Source organism: Tursiops truncatus, chromosome 15 (assembly GCF_011762595.2).
Source record: "Tursiops truncatus isolate mTurTru1 chromosome 15, mTurTru1.mat.Y, whole genome shotgun sequence".
NCBI lineage: Eukaryota > Metazoa > Chordata > Mammalia > Artiodactyla > Delphinidae > Tursiops > Tursiops truncatus.
This window is the reverse complement of record NC_047048.1, coordinates 62,277,740-62,297,725: the sequence shown is the minus strand read 5'-3', so window position 1 is coordinate 62,297,725 and position 19,986 is coordinate 62,277,740. Positions and strand designations below refer to the sequence as shown.

The following is a 19,986-nucleotide window of genomic DNA, read 5'->3' as shown; positions in this document are numbered from 1 at the left end:
AGATTTATTTATTTATTTTGTAAGGTGCCTCTTGTATGAAGAAAAAGCAATGGAGCTTAATGTGTGAGAGGTAAAACGATTACAGTAAAACTTATCCATCTCCATGTTTATTATTTATTCCTATTAATCATTGATCTAGTGCACATGAATGTGCTTGGAGCTTTTCAGTAAAGTATAGAGAGTAATACCGTCATCTGATAAACATACCCCCCACCAAAAGACACCCATTGCCTACCCAGAAAAAAACCCTTGCATCTTTAGTGCAACATAGCAAAGGCATGTTCCCATGATTTCTGGTGAAATTAAGTTGCTCATCAGTCTTTTTTCACTCTCTTGTAATTACTTTTACTGACATGCAGGCGGTAATATTTGAATCCTAAGAAGTTTTTAGAAAGTGCAAGAATGTTTCGGCTCCAAACTTCACTGTTCTGGGCATCTAGCCTTGGATCAGTGGAAGCTGGGTAGTCCCTCCTGCAAATGTGATTACAGATTTAATTACAATGGAAGCATGCAAATGGGGACTTGTCACTGCTAAAGAAAGGACAAATGCATATTTGTCTACAGAGCGTTTTTCAGGACATTGAAAATTTGGCCCTTAAATAAATGGACTAATACAAAAAAATTTTAAGTGAGCTTAGGTCTTAATGCTTTTCATAGAGCAAGTGATGTGCTCACCTAGGTGATCTGGCCACATCCAGGCCTATGTTATAAACTATGAGTGGGTTCTGAGATTCTCCTTATTACAGATTTGTTTTCTGAAATTAAACCTTCCTATAAAAGAAAATATTACTTTAGTAAGATTGCATCAGAGTACGGTTTTTGGTACCACAGCTGTCAGTATTTCAGCAATCCTTTTGAGGGGAGGGTGTAATGATAAATTTAATATACCCTCACTTTGACGCTCCTGTGAATTGTTTCTGATCTCTCGTCTCTTCCAAAGAGACAAGCACAATATTGGGGAGAAATTTTCCACAAAGGAAATTATCATCCATTTCCCTCAATGGAAATAAAAAAATCACCTATGTATGCTTAATATCAGGACCCAGGTCTTTGTTTTATAGTAGTTCTTATCAGTTTGTGTGAATATGAGAGAATTTAGCATATTCCTTTGGTACCTGTGTTAAAGTATGTAAAGTTTTGGGGTCCATTGTATTACAGAAAAGTGAGCCCTAAACCTTGCTGTGACGTGGCCTCATCACATTTAGGGAGCAGATTGCCATCTTTTCCTTGGCATGTTCTAAGTGTAAATTTTTTAGTATTTCTTTTTCATTTTGACAATGCTCATGTAAGAGATTGTGTTGATTTTTTTAACCATCTTTCCCAACCTTATTAAAGATCCTACCAGTGTGACAGAGAGAGCTAAGCCAGTGGAGACTTCATGCAGCTCATCCTTCCTTATTCATTCCACATCTAAGCAAGAGTATAAATTTGCTAGGTAACTGCCTTACTCGTTGTTTTCTATTAAGGAATGCCTAAACGCCTCCCACCTGGCTTCTCAGCAGGACAGGCCAATCCGAACTTTATGCAAGGTCAGGTGCCTTCGACCACAGCAACTACCCCTGGGAATTCAGGAGCCCCTCAGCTGCAAGCAAATCAAAATGTCCAGCATGCAGGTTTGTTTTCTGTGATTTATTCAGCCAGCATTTATTGAACATTGTGAGGTAGGTAGACAACAAGGATATACAGAGAAATAGAAACCCTGGTCCTTCCCTTTAGTTTCAGACCTATAAATAATTATTCTTTCAGGGCAATAACTGATATATTGAAATTAGGTAAAATGTCTGGAGAATCTAGAACCACCTAAAGAAAGGAGATAAAACTTGAGGTAGAGCTGGGGTCAGCATTTTTTTTTTCCTGAAAAGAACCAGATAGTAAATATTTTAGGCTTTGCAGGTTATATGTTCTTTGTTGCAACTACATACCTTTGCTGTTGTAGCACCAAAGTAGCCATAGACGATACATAAATGAATGACCATGGTAGTGTTCCATCCTGCCTGTCTGCTACTGCAAAACTATATTCCTGAACTCTGAATTCATGTTTATTTACAAACTGGCAATGGGCCTGATTTGGCCCATGGACCATAGTTTGCTGACCGCTCAGTTAGTGAAAGGGCAAAAGGTGTTTCTGGCAAAGGAGATGATAGGTACAAAGGCATGGAGGCACATGGCATTTTGAACAACTGTGGCTTTTAAAATCTCTTTATAGTTCATGTTAACATTGTATATGCTGAGTGTCTGAATTCTGTGGTGTTTGAAGACCAGGCTTTAATCATTACAGGTTAGGAGGACAAATAGTGTGGAGCAGAATGGCTAAAAAGTATTTGTAAGCAACATTGTATAAGCCCAGACTTCATGTTTCTGGTTGCTTTTAGGTGACACATGACTAACCCTCTTACCCTTTCTCATTCAGGAAATTTGGACTGAGGTAGCACAAATATTTTCTGAACTCCGATCCCCACTTGGAGTTAGTTCAGTTATGTGGTTCCAACATTAATTATAAATCACTAAGGAAGGAGAATAGTTTTAAACTTAAAAAAAAAAAAAAAACCTCTTGAAAGCTTAGAGAAGGGTAGGGCAAACTGCATGACTTCCCCTATCTGCTAATGCAAAACTATAATTCCTGAGTTATGTGAATTCATGTTTTCTATAGGAAGTTTTAAAACGGTGATAAAATCATTCATAATTCCTCCACATAAGCACAACTATTTTATTGATATATTTTTATATGGTGCCTTCCTCCCACATGCACATATTGTTTTGATTTCTCTGTTTATCCCATCTAAGAGAGCTCTACTCTTGTCTGTCGTTTTCTCTTCTCCTACCCTACATTATTTCTCTTGTTAGCTTTTACTTCTTCCTGTGAAAATACTTTGTTATTTTACTCTTGCCAACTAGACTCTAAGGGGTCAGGGATTTGATCTGTCTTGTTTATTGATGTTACCTCAGTACCAAAAATGCCTTGTACATATTAGGTACTCAATAGATAATTGTTGATTGGATGAATATACACTGGTATATTAGTGTATATTGTATATACAGTGGTCATGGAATTCAATTTAAGGCCAGTTTAGAAAATCTTCCTTAGGATTCAGGAAAAATCTGGATTGTATTAACAGTGGACAGTTTGTCCCCTGTCTCCTGGCTGGAGCATGGACTGAGCTCATAACTTCATTGTGGCTACCACTTTTTAGTCCCCATTTAAAAATGAAAAAAAAGGGGGGGGGAATAAAATAAGCTAGAAGGTTATTCTGCAAAAAGGGAGAGATAATATAAGCAGTTATAGGAAAGTCCCAAAGACCCAACAATAAGTAAACACTGCAGCAAGCCAAGCAGTGTTCTTTGTCTGAATTAGAAATAATTTAGAAGAATAAAACATGTCCCATGTGGTCCACCAGGGACTGCCACAGGGGAGGGTCACTGAAGTTTTAACATCCTTTGTTGACTGTCCTCTGTCTGCAGCTTCTGAATTGTCTTTTAGTTCCACCAGAGGCTCAGCTTCCAGATCAAGATTAAATAATTTTTACCACATTGGGGCAGAGGAGACCTGTCTTTAAGAAGTATTAGCTGTTCTTTTCTTTACAGTGTAACATCCAGATGTCAGTCCAGATATCACATGCATAACCTTTGAGAGTCATTATTAGTTTTCCAAGGAGCATTTTTAAATGTCTTCTCAACTTTGCTGAGGTTTTCTTAAGCGGCAACATCACATTTTTTGTTTCCTGACTCATCTAAAGCAGAGCTTATTTCACTAGCCTACAGTGCTTTTCATAAATTTTCTTCATTTTAAGGTAGCTGCACATCATTTTTAAATAATGAGATGCTGCCTTTCTCTTCGTTTAATCTAAGAGAAAATAAACTTTATTGATCTTCAAAATGTTATCTTTAAGTTACCAAATAGGAGTAAAGAAACGGTTTCTCCTTCTCTATCGTATGATCACTGAGAATATATGCCACAGTCACATATCCATACTATGGAAAACTCAAAGAAGTATGTTAAGCACAGCACATTTGTTTATGTTGGTCAGTGGATATGGGTGAGTTGTGTTTTTCTAATTAAGGTAATTTGAGAATCTTAATACCAGCAAGATAATAGTATTACTTTCTGAAACTGTGCCTTTTTTTTTTTTAAAGGTGGTCAAGGAGCTGGTCCTCCTCAAAACCAGATGCAGGTGTCCCACGGGCCACCAAATATGATGCAGCCCAGCCTCATGGGAATTCATGGCAACATGAACAACCAACAGGCTGGTAGTTCTGGGGTTCCTCAGGTGAACCTGGGCAACATGCAAGGCCAGCCCCAGCAGGGCCCACCATCTCAGCTGATGAGCATGCACCAGCAGATCGTGCCCTCCCAGGGCCAGATGGTCCAGCAACAAGGAACCTTGAACCCTCAGAACCCTATGATCCTTTCAAGGGCCCAGCTTATGCCACAGGGTCAGATGATGGTGAATCCTCAGAGCCAAAATCTTGGGCCCTCGCCCCAGAGGATGACCCCACCCAAGCAGATGCTTCCCCAGCAGGGCCCACAAATGATGGCACCACATAACCAGATGATGGGGCCTCAGGGGCAAGTTTTGCTTCAACAGAACCCAATGATAGAGCAGATTATGACCAATCAGATGCAGGGGAATAAGCAACAGTTTAACACTCAGAACCAATCTAATGTCATGTCGGGACCAGCACAGATAATGAGGGGACCAACTCCAAACATGCAAGGAAACATGGTGCAGTTTACGGGACAGATGTCAGGACAGATGCTGCCCCAGCAAGGGCCCGTGAACAACAGTCCATCTCAGGTTATGGGGATTCAGGGGCAGGTCTTGAGGCCACCAGGGCCCAGCCCACATATGGCCCAGCCGCATGGCGATCCTGCTACTACAGCAAATAACGATGTCAGCTTGTCTCAGATGATGCCTGATGTTAGCATGCAACAAAGCAACATGGTCCCCCCCCACGTGCAGGCCATGCAGGGAAACAGTGCCTCGGGAAACCACTTCTCAGGCCATGGGATGCCTTTCAATGCACCTTTCAGTGGAGCACCCAATGGAAATCAGATGTCCTGTGGTCAGAATCCAGGCTTCCCGGTCAATAAGGATGTCACGCTAACAAGCCCATTGTTGGTCAACTTATTGCAGAGTGATATCTCTGCAGGCCATTTTGGGGTAAACAATAAGCAAAATAATACCAACGCAAATAAACCGAAGAAGAAGAAACCCCCTCGGAAGAAGAAAAATAGTCAGCAGGATCTAAAGTAGGTTGTGATAGTTTTGCCTAAAATCTTATTCATTTATTTCTATGTGAACAACTTTTTTTGATGGAAAATTTTAAACATGTATAAAATAAGAATAGTATAATGAAATTATCCCTGCTTCAAATTATCAACTCATAATCCATCTTGCCTTCATCCATGCTCTCCCCATTATCCTCTTGGTTATTTTAAAGCAAGTTCACTTTAAATATTTCCGTATGTACCTCTGAAAGTTAAGGACAGGTTTTTGTCTTTGTTCTGTGTTTTTTATGACCACACGATACCATTAGCACACCTGGAAAAACTAATACTTCCTTCATATTCTCACATTTCCAGACAGTGTCCACATTTCCCTTGATTATCTCAAATTAATTTTTTTTTACAGTTTGTTCAAATAAGGAGCCAAACAAGGTTCATACGTTGCAGTCAACTGATATATGTCTCTTAAGTCTGTAGTCTCCGGAGGGTTGTGGCATTCAGAGCCTGAAAGGTAGCCAGTGCTGCCACACTGCAACTCCACAAAGCATGTCAGGTTTATAATGACTGTTGGGGAACCAGAAAGGCTGTATGTGTTTTGGAAATGAAAACCGTTTATGGAGACTCCCTTCTGTCTCTCAAATAGAAATGATTTTTTGTACAGGTGCCTTTCCTTTAAAGGCTCTTTATCAGCAGCAGCAGCTTAAAATCCCATGCTAAGATGATTGGACCTTTTAAATCAGTTACCCTTTTGGTAAAGGTGAGTTCTTTTGCAAGATTATAGCAGGAAGGGCAATTAATTTATATTACATTTCCTGAAACTAAGCATTAATTTAAGTTATATTTTTGGCCTTGATAAAATGTTTCCAAAGGGAATATTGATTAAACTGGATTTTCTGCCTTTAATTATAAAACTGAAATTCAGAGACATTTATTACCAGAAAATAGTGACTGAGGAGTGTAAAACAGGTTAATTCAAATAAATTGCTAGAACTATAGAAGAGAGTAGGGGAGCTTTAGTTAAGGAAACAGAAATGTTCAAAATGAAACCAACTGCCTTTCTCTCAGCCTTCTCACAATATTTCTTTGGTTGTACTCTAATATTATATCATATTCACTTTTTTCTTGAATCTTATAAATCAAAATTCAATAATTGTATATTAACAACCTATATTTTTCTTGAATTCAGAATTAATAACCCGTTTGGTTATCTGATTTTTCCAATAGCTCTAAGTTAAATTCTTTACTACTATCGACCTGTGTGGGAATAACATTTCTGTGGCAATATTTATTCCTCCCAGTAATCTAGGAGTAAAATTGCAAGGTTCTTCAGTTGCCATTAGTTTGGATTTTTGCTGTCTGCACCAGCACTTAGGGAGATTGCTTACTTGTTGGGGCTACAGATTGTGAAAAGGACCTTATACAGCATCAAGGCTCCTAGGAAGGGAGATAGTAAGTTAAAAGTAAGAGTGCATGCTCCCAATTCTACCTCTATCTTACTATGGAACCTTGGACCTGTTTTCTAACACCGCTGTGGGCCTTTGTTTTTTCATCCATAACATGAGGTAACTGGAACAGGTATCTGAGATATTTTTTTTAGCAATACAGTTCTTTGAAAGTAAAGGATACTGCAGAATCCTTGCCTATAATTTGAAGTGAGAGAGAAGTCATATAAGGAGCATATTGGTATAGGCATCTGCATGTGCTCAGGACCTGCTTCAGGTTCTAAATTCCCATGTGCTAGGGCTTTTAAAATGGATTTAAGGTAAGGCTTATGAAACTACAGAGAGTACAGTAAGGTAAAATACTGTCTAAAAGCGGGTGACCAATATCAGGGCAAAGGGAAACAAAAGGTAGAAAAGAAAAGTACAGCTAAGAGTAAGATTAAAAACAAAATGAGGGCTGTGAGCACTCTGGTTCTTTGGGAATGTGGGTGTTAGTAGGTAACATTTTTTTCTTCTCCACTAAAAATTCTAAGGTTCACCCAGGTAAAAATGAAAGCATCCCAAAGCCAATGGGGATGTCTGTTAAATACACATTCTGCAGCAAAATTAATTAGCTTTGTTCTGGTATTCTCCGGCTTTCTTTGTTCTCTGAATACCACTTTCATTAGCCAATCTACAGCTTCTTGCAAGGTGTTATGAATTGTTGGAGCCACCACTGCAATATTCACAAAGAAAGAATCTGGACTCCCTGGTTGAATTTGATAGCTACCCTAAAGATAATGTGGTTTCATAGGCACAGTACTTTATAATATTGAGAGCCCAAACTATGATCCCTTAAAACATCTAAGGGATGGATGATTACATGAAAATCATTATATCAGAAATTTGTAGAAAACACTGAGTAAATAGCCATGTTATTAAATTAAGTGGATTTTAACATTTAATGAAATTGGCAGATTTTTTATGTCAAATATTGAATACTGTATCAGACTAGAGAGATGTAAATAATGCTAAGAATGATAATGCAAATGGATTTCTTCAGAAACAGGGGAGGGGTTAAGCTTAGTTTTGTGTATAAACTGTACAGCTTACTCTCAAATGTGTAATTTATGTTTTAGCACCCCAGATACTCGCCCAGCTGGTCTGGAGGAGGCTGATCAGCAGCCATTGCCTGGAGAACAAGGAATTAACTTGGACAACTCAGGCCCTAAACTGCCAGAATTTTCAAACCGACCACCAGGTGATAAAATGTTAACTAAAGTTTATATGCTTGTCATCATTTATTTACAGCATTATAAGTCTTTTTTTCAAGGAAACAATAGTATTTTATTTTGTGTACTAACTAGGCTACTTTGGTGATTTAATGTGTCTAGTATTTGGAAACTGTGCCTTGATATTAAGTTAAAAATTTTCAAATATAACTTCTGAAGGCATGTGTGTGTATGTATTTGTGTGTATGTGTGTGTTTGTGTGTGTGTGTGTATTTTGCTCAAATTAGTCTTCATTATTTTAGGTCTTCATAAAATCAGACTAAAATGTCAAGTGCCTCTTTATTCTTGTCAATATTAAGATTCTAGTTGGCATCAAAATGGATTAAGATTAAATGAAAAGATGTTTTCACTCTAATCCTGCTTGCCTGCCTTTCCTGCAGCCTTTCCTACTGGGGCTTTCTCAAAGCAGAGAACTACCAGGGTTTAAAATAAGATTTTTTAAATACAACTTTTATTATGAATCTTTAAACATAAAAAATATGTAAAGAGTAATAAAAGAGACACTCATGTACTTCCTACCCAGGTTAATAATAATACCCAGGTTAATAATAAATAGGACCAATATTGTTGAAGCCCTCTGTGTTGTATCCTCCTCTGATTATAAAATAATATCATCCTCTAAATGTTGAAAATTATGTTGAAAAGGAAAAAGTCTCCTAAAATTCATTCATTCCAACCTAGGTATTATAGAACCAAGGTCAGCTGCCACAGTGTCTCTATACCTGGTTCCTCTTGGCCTAAGCAGTGATTTGTAACTTTATTCCCCTGTGACACAGTTGAAGACACACAAGCCTGTCACATTTAGGCCACACTTCCATGTGTATACAAAGGATTATGTTTTGTTTCTTCCTTTCTAGTTCCTCCACCTCCTTTTTTGGCATGTAAGTGATGTTACTTTAGGGATAAACTTTAGTCCACCCTTAATTTATGTATTTTGAAAGTGAATCCAAAAAAAAAAGTGAATTCATTATGATGTCAGTACTTTGTGTTATTTATTACAAATTGTTTGGGCACACCACACTTCCCATCAGTGAGTTACAGCAGCACAGTTGAGGCTGGGAGGTCACCAGTCTTTGGTGGTGGTCCAGAGGCATTATGAACAGGAAGGTGCCTTCTTCCCTCAGATACATCTGAATTCTTCTGTTAAATCCCAGGGGTTCTCACACACATTATTGCTTCCTTTCTGCAGTTTGCAAACTGGAAGCCTGTAGGCTGAATTCAGCCTATGATATGTTTGAATTGTCATGCAGCATCCTGAACCAAACAGAAACCTGAATTTAAATGCCTTTAGCTAGAGCATCAGCTCTGCAGTTTGGCTCTGTCCACAGAACTACTACTGTCTTATACCAGCCCACTTCTCTTCTTCATTACCGGTCTGGCCCCTAAAGGCGTATGAATTTTCATCCTTTGATTAATAAACTTGGTTTTTTATTATGTTATATGCACGTGTGTGTGTCCTAGCTTTCCCTCTCCACCATTCTGTCACAACAACCCAATCTATCTTATCATTAATGCCCTTTGGACTGCTGCCTCCAGCTTCTGGAACCTTTACAGTAGCCATGCCCTTAACTGTTACTTTCGAGAGAGGCTGCTGTATTGTCTGTGCTGCTCTCTTTGGTATTTATGCTGTCTGGTGGCCTAATTTTAAAGAAAAAGGCATTTGTATCATAGCCCTGACATCAAGGCTTCTACAGAAATTACAGTTCTTAACATGGGAACCTGAGTTAAACCTATAGAAATGCCATATGTTGTTGGCTTTATAAATGTAAAGAGGTTAGTTGGGCCTAAAACAAAAAAGGATTAAAAAGAAACTTCAAAACTGGATTCTGCACATTGTACTCATTGGTGCCATGTCTGTCATTGGCTAGAAGACATTGATTAGCTATTAAACACAGGGTGTGACCCTGTGGATCAGCAGCATTTGATAGCTGCTCTGAAAATCTTGAGCCAACACTTCTGACTGCCAGGGCCAGCTGTCCTTATGCCTGTACCTTCGTAAAACTTTCCTAATGTATTTTTCATGCAACAGTGAAATAAATCTAGTTTGTGAAATTGTATGTATCCCAGTTATATGCCCGCTTTTTCCCACTGAACAACCTTTATTCTTGGTTAATGATCTTTTCATCCTTTCTGCTGATTGTGTAAGGTTTTGGTTCTAAAATGCCAAATAAAATCTTCACAAAAGAAAGAATCATTTGAGATGTTGCCTTCTAGAAATCTATAAGGCATTGTCCCTCAGAGTTCTTTTCCTGAAATTATTTTTTATTCCTGAGGGCTGTGCTTCTTGCTTATTCTTCAATTATGGATTCATAGAAAATATTTCTCCAAATAAAGTTTTACATGTAAGAAAGTAAACAGAAATTAATATTTGTAAAAAGAACTTCAGTGCCCTCATTTTATTTTCAATGTGTGTATCAGCTTCTATTAGCTCCTACTATTTATTGAACTGATTTACGTCGGAGGGGCAGTTTAATTCATTGGGTTTTCCAAAGAACTGAGCCTGAAGGATGCAGCATGGTGTGTGAAGCCAATGGATTGGAGTAATTTTAAATCCCTCTTCCTTAAGGAATTGAATCCTAGAATTTTATATCTTACTTCTGTTGAAAGAATAAAAAGGCTATCTTCAATGCTGGCGTTTTCAACAAAACCAAGTCTTAAAAAAATTAATCTGTGCTAACAGAAAAAAAGTGACTCTTAAATGCTTCATTCACAAGTACAATGAAATATTTACTATGCTTGCATGAGACCCCAGTGCTGGGCGGTCAACTGTTTGCTGTTGATGGAGTTTTTCTCGTGTCATCTGAATGTTTGGCTGGTATAGACTTGGCCAGTTTCAGTGCATAGCACAGTGTCTATTACAGTCTTAGTGCGGTGATGCCTCATTCAAACCCTGAAGACTGAGGAGCTCCAGGTTCTTGATGCTTTGCTTTTTGCTTCCTTAAGCAGTGTGCCTCTTTGCTTATGTCAAAGAATGAGGGGCTGCCCATACCCCCCCTGGGAACGGGCATGCCTGAACTGTTTGTGCACAGTCTGTGCAACCTAGATGAGTATTTCTTGGCTATACTCTAAAGGTAGCAAAGCTTTTCTTGCTGAAAATCTAACTTCCCTGATTTTGGGGGCTCGTTTTAGGTTATCCTTCTCAACCAGTTGAACAGAGGCCACTTCAGCAGATGCCTCCTCAGCTCATGCAGCATGTGGCGCCCCCACCCCAGCCACCACAGCAGCAGCCGCCGCCGCAGCCGCCGCCACCCCCCAGTCAGCCACAGTCTCAGCAGCAGCAGCAGCAAATGATGATGATGCTCATGATGCAACAGGACCCCAAATCAGTTAGGCTTCCAGTCTCCCAGAGCGTCCATCCCCCAAGGGGCCCCCTGAATCCGGACTCCCAGAGAATGCCCATGCAACAGAGTGGCAGTGTGCCTGTCATGGTCAGTTTGCAAGGACCTGCCTCCGTGCCGCCATCACCTGATAAGCAAAGAATGCCAATGCCTGTGAATACTCCTTTGGGAAGCAATTCAAGGAAAATGGTATACCAGGAGAACCCCCAGAATCCTTCCAGCTCACCACTGGGAGAGATGTCCTCACTCCCTGAAGCAAGTGGCAGTGAAGTACCATCTGTCTCAGGAGGCCCAAATAACATGCCTTCACATTTAGTGGTTTCCCAGAATCAGTTAATGATGACAGGGCCAAAACCTGGACCATCACCCCTTTCAACAACTCAAGGTGCAACTCCCCAGCAGCCTCCTGTAAATTCCCTGCCCAGCTCTCATGGCCACCACTTTCCAAATGTGGCTGCCCCAACCCAAACATCTAGGCCTAAAACACCAAACAGAGCCAGCCCCAGACCCTATTATCCTCAGACACCCAACAACCGCCCTCCCAGCACAGAACCTTCAGAAATCAGTCTATCACCAGAAAGACTCAATGCCTCCATAGCAGGACTCTTCCCCCCACAGATTAATATTCCTTTACCTCCCAGGCCAAATTTAAACAGAGGCTTTGATCAACAGGGCCTAAATCCAACAACTTTGAAGGCCATCGGACAAGCACCTTCAAATCTTACCATGAACAATCCTTCCAATTTTGCTGCCCCACAGACTCACAAATTAGATTCTGTGGTGGTGAATTCTGGAAAGCAGTCTAATTCTGGAGCAACAAAACGGGCAAGTCCAAGCAACAGTCGCAGGTCTAGTCCTGGGTCAAGTAGGAAAACCACCCCAAGTCCAGGGAGACAAAATTCAAAAGCCCCTAAACTTACTCTTGCCTCTCAAACTAATGCAACCTTGTTGCAAAATGTGGAGTTGCCAAGAAACGTATTGGTCAGTCCTACTCCTTTGGCCAACCCCGCTGTACCTGGAAGCTTCCCTAACAACAGCGGGCTGAATCCTCAGAATCCTACCATGCCTGTGGCTGCAATAGGGGGTGTTCTTGAGGAAAACAAGGAGAGCTTGACTATGCCTCAGGACAGCGACTGCCAGAATTCCCAGGGTAGGAAGGAGCAGGTAAACGTTGAGCTAAAAGCAGTCCCTGCCCAAGAAGTTAAAATTGCCCCTGAAGATCAATCCAAAAAGGATGGGCAACCTTCGGATACTAACAAACTTCCCAGTATCGAAGAGAACAAAAATTTGGTGTCTCCTGCTATGAGGGAAGCACCAACATCGTTAAGTCAACTTCTTGATAACTCTGGAGCTCCTAATGTGACCATTAAGCCCCCTGGGCTTACAGATCTGGAAGTAACACCTCCAGTAGTTTCTGGAGAGGACCTGAAAAAAGCATCTGTCATTCCCACACTGCAGGATTCGTCTTCTAAAGAACCCTCTAATTCCCTAAATTTACCTCACAGTAACGAGCCATGTTCAACCCTTGTGCATCCAGAATTGAGTGAGGTCAGTTCTAATGTTGCACCAAGCATCCCTCAAGTAATGTCAAGACCTGTCAGCTCTTCCTCCATTTCCACTCCTTTGCCCCCAAATCAGATAACTGTTTTTGTAACTTCCAATCCCATCACAACTTCAGCTAACACATCAGCAGCTCTGCCAACTCACCTGCAGTCTGCATTAATGTCAACAGTTGTCACAATGCCCAATGTGGGTAGCAAGGTTATGGTTTCTGAGGGACAGTCAGCTGCTCAGTCAAATGCCCGGCCTCAGTTCATTACACCTGTCTTTATCAATTCATCCTCAATAATTCAGGTTATGAAAGGATCACAGCCAAGCACAATTCCTGCAACCCCACTGACAACCAACTCTGGCTTGATGCCTCCCTCTGTTGCAGTCGTTGGCCCTTTACACATACCTCAGAATATAAAATTTTCTTCTGCTCCTGTACTGCCTAATGCCCCCTCCAGTAGTCCTGCTGCAAACATACAGACAGGTCGACCCTTGGTCCTTAACTCACGAGCCACCCCTGTTCAGCTTCCTTCCCCACCTTGTACAACTTCTCCAGTTGTCCCTCCTCATCCCCCTGTCCAGCAAGTAAAAGAACTGAATCCAGAGGAGACTAGTCCTCAGGTGAGCACCTCAGCAGATCAGAGCACTCTGCCCTCTTCACAGTCAACCACAGTGGTTTCTCCCCTTTTGACCAATAGTCCAGGCTCCTCTGTCAACCGGCGAAGCCCAGTCTCATCTAGTAAGGGCAAAGGAAAAGTGGACAAAATCGGCCAGATTTTGCTGACCAAGGCGTGTAAAAAAGTTACAGGCTCTCTTGAGAAAGGGGAAGAACAATATGGTGCAGATGGAGAAACTGAAGGCCAAGGGCTAGAGACCACAGCTCCAGGGCTCATGGGAACAGAGCAGTTATCCACAGAGCTGGACAGTAAAACCCCAACACCCCCAGCACCCACTCTGCTAAAAATGACCTCTAGCCCTGTGGGCCCCGGCTCCGCCTCAGCAGGACCCAGCTTACCTGGCAGTACTCTCCCCACCAATGTACGCTCGATAGTAACCACTCTGGTACCCTCTGAGCTCATCTCCGCGGCGCCGACCACAAAAAACAATCATATTGGCATAGCATCTGAGCCACTTGCAGGTGGCCTAGTGGAGGAGAAGGTGGGATCTCATCCAGAGCTTCTACCCAGCATAGGTATGTACTTGGGGCCTGGCATCATCTCATGTCAATTTTTGATGACCTATCCCACAAGAGAAAGCATGACTCCTTTTCTACTTGGAGGAAGAAGAATGGGTTAAATGGCAATAGTGATAGTTTCATTTATTTGAAGTACATTGGGAAATATACTTCCCTTTTAAAATCCCACGTTGTTTACATTCATTAATATGGTTCTCTCTCAGCTCCTGAAATAATCATATACCTTTTATTTACATAAAATTTTTCATTTTACAAAGAAGCATTTTCACCTGTGTTACATCATCTTCATACCAACCATGTCAGGTAGCCCTAACCCCATTCTGCGGGTGAGAAGATTGAAGCTCAGAGTTCAGTATTCATTCAAAGTCTATACTGTGAGCCTCCAGTTTAACCATGTCCCTTAAGGGTAAACAGCAGTTTCTGCAGGTTCTCCTTACTGTGGTAAAGACTTGCTCTCAACTGTTCAGAGCAGGTTTCTTATAGCCCCTTCCTCATTGTACTCTATCCCAGGGACTCTTCCCTTCTGACTGGCTACTCCAGGGGAGAGCTTTCCAGAAAACCAGCTTTCATGGTAGTAGACATGGGAGGAGCAAAGTGGTTGAGAGATAGGTTTAGGTTGGTGCCAGCATTTAGCAGCTGTTTGGGCTTAGGCAAGTTACTTGACTACTCCAAACTTTAGTTTCCTCCTTTGTAAAATGGGGACAATAGTAGTTGTAAGAATTCAATGAGATAATGTATGTAACATTTTTAGCACGGGGCTAGAATATAGTAATCATTCAATAATAGGTAAAGAATTCTTATTGCCAGTTTCTTTTTGATGCAATCTCTTTGAAAATTAGACCATTCCATTCATGTATTTCTACTTCAGGTTATTTCCTGTGTACTGGTAAGGTGGGCTAATGATGGAAACGTAGATGTCCTTACATCTACCCTCCTTCCCTTGGCATTTACCCCCGCACCCGCCCCTCCCCACACATACGTAATGTTCCTCCTTCTGTGAGGCTTAAGTGGTACAGAAGCTCTATTTCCCCAGAGTGGAATCAAACACTGCCAAAGCTCAAAGGACCTTTGCTGTATCCTAGGCCAGCCAATAGCACCTGTTTATGCAGCTAAAATGCTTCGAGGGGCAGGAGGAGGGGCAGAAAGAACACAAGATTCTGGTAGGATCAAGGTTCAAATTCTAGCTCCACTGGTACCAGTTGCAGTTGGATAAATCCCTTAACCTCTTGTAAGCCGTGTACTTCACCAGTAAACTGGAGATTGTAATTCCTACCTCCCAGAATTTATACAAAGATTCACTGAGCGGGCTTAGCGTAAAAGCCAGCACACTGCCTCACACAGAGCCCTGGAAAGGTTAATTCCCCTTCTCTCTGCCTATTCACTTCAAAACTAGAGATACAGGGAGGGATAAAGGCCTTTAAGGAGTTCTCTGCCCTTGGAGGAGACAGAGACTTCATAGGGCTGGGTGCTGTATATTCCTGGTTCTAGTTCTGTTGATGTAAGTGAGCCCTAAGAATTTTTTAAAAACCTGGTGTAACTTAAATATATTCTCCACTATTAAATGTTTCCATTCTACTTCCTTTCAGGGAACCTTTCCCTCTGATACCAAGAGAATAACGATGAAGTTGTTAGAAAATAACTTTTATCTGGATCCTGTGTAATCCTAGAGAAATACAGGAGCGTTAGGGAGATGAACCAGTAGTTGGAAAAAAAACTTCTCAATTTCAGTTAAGATTATTTCCATTCTTTTTCAAGGGGCTTCTGTGCTTTTACCTTGAAAGTGTGAGAAACCAATACGGGAGTAAAAAATAAAAGTTAAGGTACAGTTTTAAACTTTATTAGATAAGCATCCAAAATAAATTCTTAACACAAATGCATCATTGACTAAGCAGGGAGAGATATCTACAAAAGTCACAATTTCCACATGAGGGTAAAACTTCTTGTTGTAGAGTTTATCTAGGATGGTAGACTGAGTGTCAAGATGGGAGGACATAACCTTGAGTGACTGTGGCATATCTATGTCTTCAATCTTTACGGTATGATCCCAGAAGTTCCCATTCTAGAGTACATTGTGTATTCTATTCCATTCCTCTTCAATGGCCTGAGTTCTCTCTGTCCTTCAAAGCCTAATTCTGATGTTTCTCCCTTTAGTGTACCTTCAGATTTCTCAATCTAGAATTGATCTCCCTTGCTTTGGACTCCCATAGTACTTTATACTTTATGAATCTGCTTCATATAACATCACAGTTGACTCCAGAGTACCACTTGTGTATATCTTTAATACTAGACTGAGTCCTGATGGGCAAGAAGAATGGAATTTGGTCTCTAAGGGTGCCTGGCACAGAGCCTTGCCCTTAGTAAGTTCTTGGTAATTGACAGATAAAATAAGTAGATAACATATCAAATTGATTTGATTCATTAAATATGAATTGAATACCTGCTTTATGCCCATCGCACTTTCTATAGCCAGGTGCTATAGAAAAGTACACAATATATGATTCATTTCAGGTCTCAAGGAATGTAGTCTTTAGAGGGTTGAGACAATTTTTTAAATGCTAAGGTTGAATGGTATAATTGTCCCTCTGAAAGTGGTTTGGGTTGCCTACTAAAGTATGCTTTTGGGTTTTTTAGAGTACTGGGCAGAACTTGACCCCAAGAAGCAAAAATTATCGGTGCTGTTGTCCTCATGGCCATATCCTTCCTTGATCTTGGCACATGCAAAAAGGAAAAACAGAACCCCCCTGACATTAGTCTTTGTTACTGAGTGTTAGTTAATTTTTTAAGCAAGTTTTGGAATGTACTGTACTTTCAAAGTTAACTTCAAGTACTGCTTTCTAAGAATATGTGTATTTTAGCAGTTACTTAGCCCTCGGTTCAGTCAATGCTTTCTGCTTTGTTTAGAAAAGAATGTTAAAGCCCTGTTTCTTTTCTTTTTTTTTTTTTTTTTTTTTTTCCTTGCCTTAGCCCCTTCACAGAGTTTAGTCCCAAAGGAAACTCCAGCCACAGCACTGCAGGGGTCTGTTCCCAGACCAGGTAAGGCCCACCTTGGAAAAATTTCTTGAGTGGAATAGGTTACATGTGAAGGAACCACTGCTGTCCTCAATGTGCCAGGAAGTGGCTGAAACTATCTTATCTATTTGCTTCAGAGCAGACTTCGGTTGAGTGGCAGAGCTTATGCAGTACTATTTGAAGTTATTTTTCCCCTGACCAGCTTGCTCTCTGACGCATTCCTCGTGTCAGCCAGGGAACTCAAGAAGGACATCTCAGTGCCCATTGTCTGCCACCAAGCCGTGGGTGGTTTCCATTGCAGAGTTTGCCCTGTTCCATGACCCTGGCACCCATAGCTGGCAGCTGACTGATTGGCATACAGTAACTCACTGGGGTGGGAGGCATTACTGCATTAAGACAGTAATTGCATTATCATGACAGGAGTGGAGGCTTGTTCCGAAAACCTCCGCTGCAGTGAGGTAGCCATTCCTCAGGGAGTCAGAGTCATTTCAGTCATGTCTAGATGGCGTTAAGTTTCTTCCCATGACCAAGATATTGTAAATAGCACTAGGGATGATGTTTCTGGAAGGTGGAGCCCATGGTAATCTGACAAATAACTACTGTGAAATGCTGGCTCAGCTCTGAATGCATGAGGATCTTGATGGCAGTAACAGCCGTCAAGATTAGACTGCCAAAGCAGATAAAAATTATAGATTTGTTACAGTTTAGTCTTACCTGGCTCTTTGTCATTGTAGGTTATTGGGGGATACCCCCCCACAAAAAAAGAAGTGTGACTGCTTTCCACAAGGAGGTTAGAGTCTCGCTGACAATACAGTTCACACACTTGACAAAATTTTTAAAAAGAAAGTTTAATTTTGAATCTAAGTCAGTAAAAGTAAGGTAGAAGTTGGGAATTCCCTGGCAGTCCAGTGGTCGGGACTCTGGGCTCTCACTGCCGAGGGCCCAGGTTCAGTCCCTGGTCGGGGAACTAAAATCCCACAAGCTGCACGGGGTGGCCAAAAAAAATTTTAAATAAATAAAATTGAAAGTATTTTTTTAAAAAGTAAGGTAAAAGTTGTGATTATTTTAAAACCTGCTTCAGGGTGCCATGTCCTATATGATGGATAGGACTTTCTATTTTACATTCTTTGGGTAAAACCAGGCCTCTGGAAAAATGGATGAGCAAAAAACATTTTAGCCACCCAGATTCGTTTGCTACCAACTGCCCACATGATACCTGAGAAGGGTAGAAATGGAACAAATTCTTCAGAGAAGGAATTAGATAGTAAAACTCATTTTTGATGAGAAAAGGAGCAACTAGAAAGGGGAAGGGAATTCCATCTCCTGCCCCAACTCTTTTCTCCAGAAGATGGACTTTACCATATCATATGTCCTCCTTCTCAGAGTAATTTGCTGAAGAATCTTGTTCCTTTTAAAAGTTTGGCTCAAATGAATCTCCTTAAAATACTGCCTACGCCAATAATTGCCTTCACCAAAACCCCTTTGATCTCCACTCATATGAATTAGCTGTGATAGTGTTAAAATTGTCAAAAGCATTGAATTTTGTTTCAAAAGAGCAAACTAATCAAAATTTTTTGTAGTAAACCTCTTTTGACTTGAGCCATTTTTATTTTTGAGCACACATTTCCTGAGTTTCTTTGCTCCAGCAGAGCCAACAAGGCAGCAGAGACTCAGTGAGTTGGTATCTATTTCTTGTGGAGGGGGTTCCAGGTTTTATGAGTTAGATAATGGGGGAGCTAAATAACAAATGGGAAGCATGGATTCTCCTCTGCCAGCATCTTTCATTGAAGGCAGAGTAGGACAGCCTCTTTTTTTTTTTTTTTTTTTGCGGTATGTGGGCCTCTCACTGTTGTGGCCTCTCCCGTTGCGGAGCACAGGCTCCGGACGCGCAGGCTCAGCGGCCATGGCTCACGGGCCTAGCCGCTCTGCGGCATGTGGGATCTTCCCGGACCGGGGCACGAACCCGTATCCCCTGCATCGGCAGGCGGACTCTCAACCACCGCGCCACCAGGGAAGCCCAGGACAGCCTCTTTACGTGAAGGCTGCATCAACATGAGCATCATAGCAATACTAATAATAGCTAATACTGAGTTATTACTAAGTGCTGCTGTACTAAGTTTTTTATATGTGTTATTTAATTTAATCTTTTTAACTTTGAGGTGGGTAAAGTGGTTATCGCCATTTTTCAGATGAGACGTTGAGCACAGAGAGGTCAAGCTGTTTGCCCAAGGTCACATGGCTAATAAGCAGTGAGGTCAAAATAACCCAGTCACTCTGACTCCACTGCCTTCAAGGAGGTTACTGTGTAATAAGTAGGGTAGGTTAGACAGGTACACTGTGTTTCAGGTGTTGAATTCCCTGAAACGGGGGACAGGGAAAGGACTGTGGGAGACCAGAGGCAGGAGAGATGACTGCTATCTGATGCATCAGGGATGGTCTTTTGGAAAAGATGGAACTACCTAAAGGCATATAATGGAGGAAGAAGATGTTTTCCTGCTGGTGCTAATAAAGAAGTGCCTGGTAAACGCATAGGATGCTCATTTAAGCAAAACCCTGCTAGACAAATGACAGAGATTTTCCTTTTTTAGAGGGCATTGCTGAGAGGTTGAGGAAGAGAGGAACATAATGGGGTGTATAGATGATATCTCAGAGTAAAGCAGTCTGCTCTCTAAAACTCAGGAATTCCTTTGGAGGAGAATGCATCCTTAATAGATATTTAAGACATATTGGAAGATTACTGTTTAAAAAAAATATGTCAAGAGGGAAGAGATATTCTAAGAATGAAAACAGTCTCTTCTGCATGAGAGGAAGAGGATTATTTTACTAAAATAGTTATAGCTGGATGAAATATGAACCAGGCAATGTAATTTAGTTACGTTGATCCAAACAGGATTACTTCACAGTATGGAGTAGAAATAAAAATAGACTGAGTAAGTATCTTATGCTCCAGACAACT

At 41.0% G+C, this 19,986-nt stretch overlaps 1 protein-coding gene across 14 annotated transcripts in view; it reads left to right on the top strand.

Moving 5' to 3' along the window:
- NCOA6 (nuclear receptor coactivator 6) overlaps positions 1-19,986 on the top strand; it is a 97,493-nt gene that overhangs the window by 63,990 nt on the left and 13,517 nt on the right. For 8 of the 14 annotated variants that reach the window (XM_019950690.3, XM_019950686.3, XM_019950685.3 and 5 more), the window contains 5 exons: positions 1,467-1,613; positions 4,132-5,248; positions 7,785-7,906; positions 11,067-14,018; positions 16,986-17,054. In XM_019950690.3, the coding sequence (XP_019806249.2) occupies positions 1,467-1,613; positions 4,132-5,248; positions 7,785-7,906; positions 11,067-14,018; positions 16,986-17,054 (4,407 nt within the window). The remainder of the gene's footprint in view (positions 1-1,466; positions 1,614-4,131; positions 5,249-7,784; positions 7,907-11,066; positions 14,019-16,985; positions 17,055-19,986) is intronic. The other 6 variants (XM_073792900.1, XM_019950699.3, XM_019950698.3 and 3 more) reach the window with 4 other exon arrangements.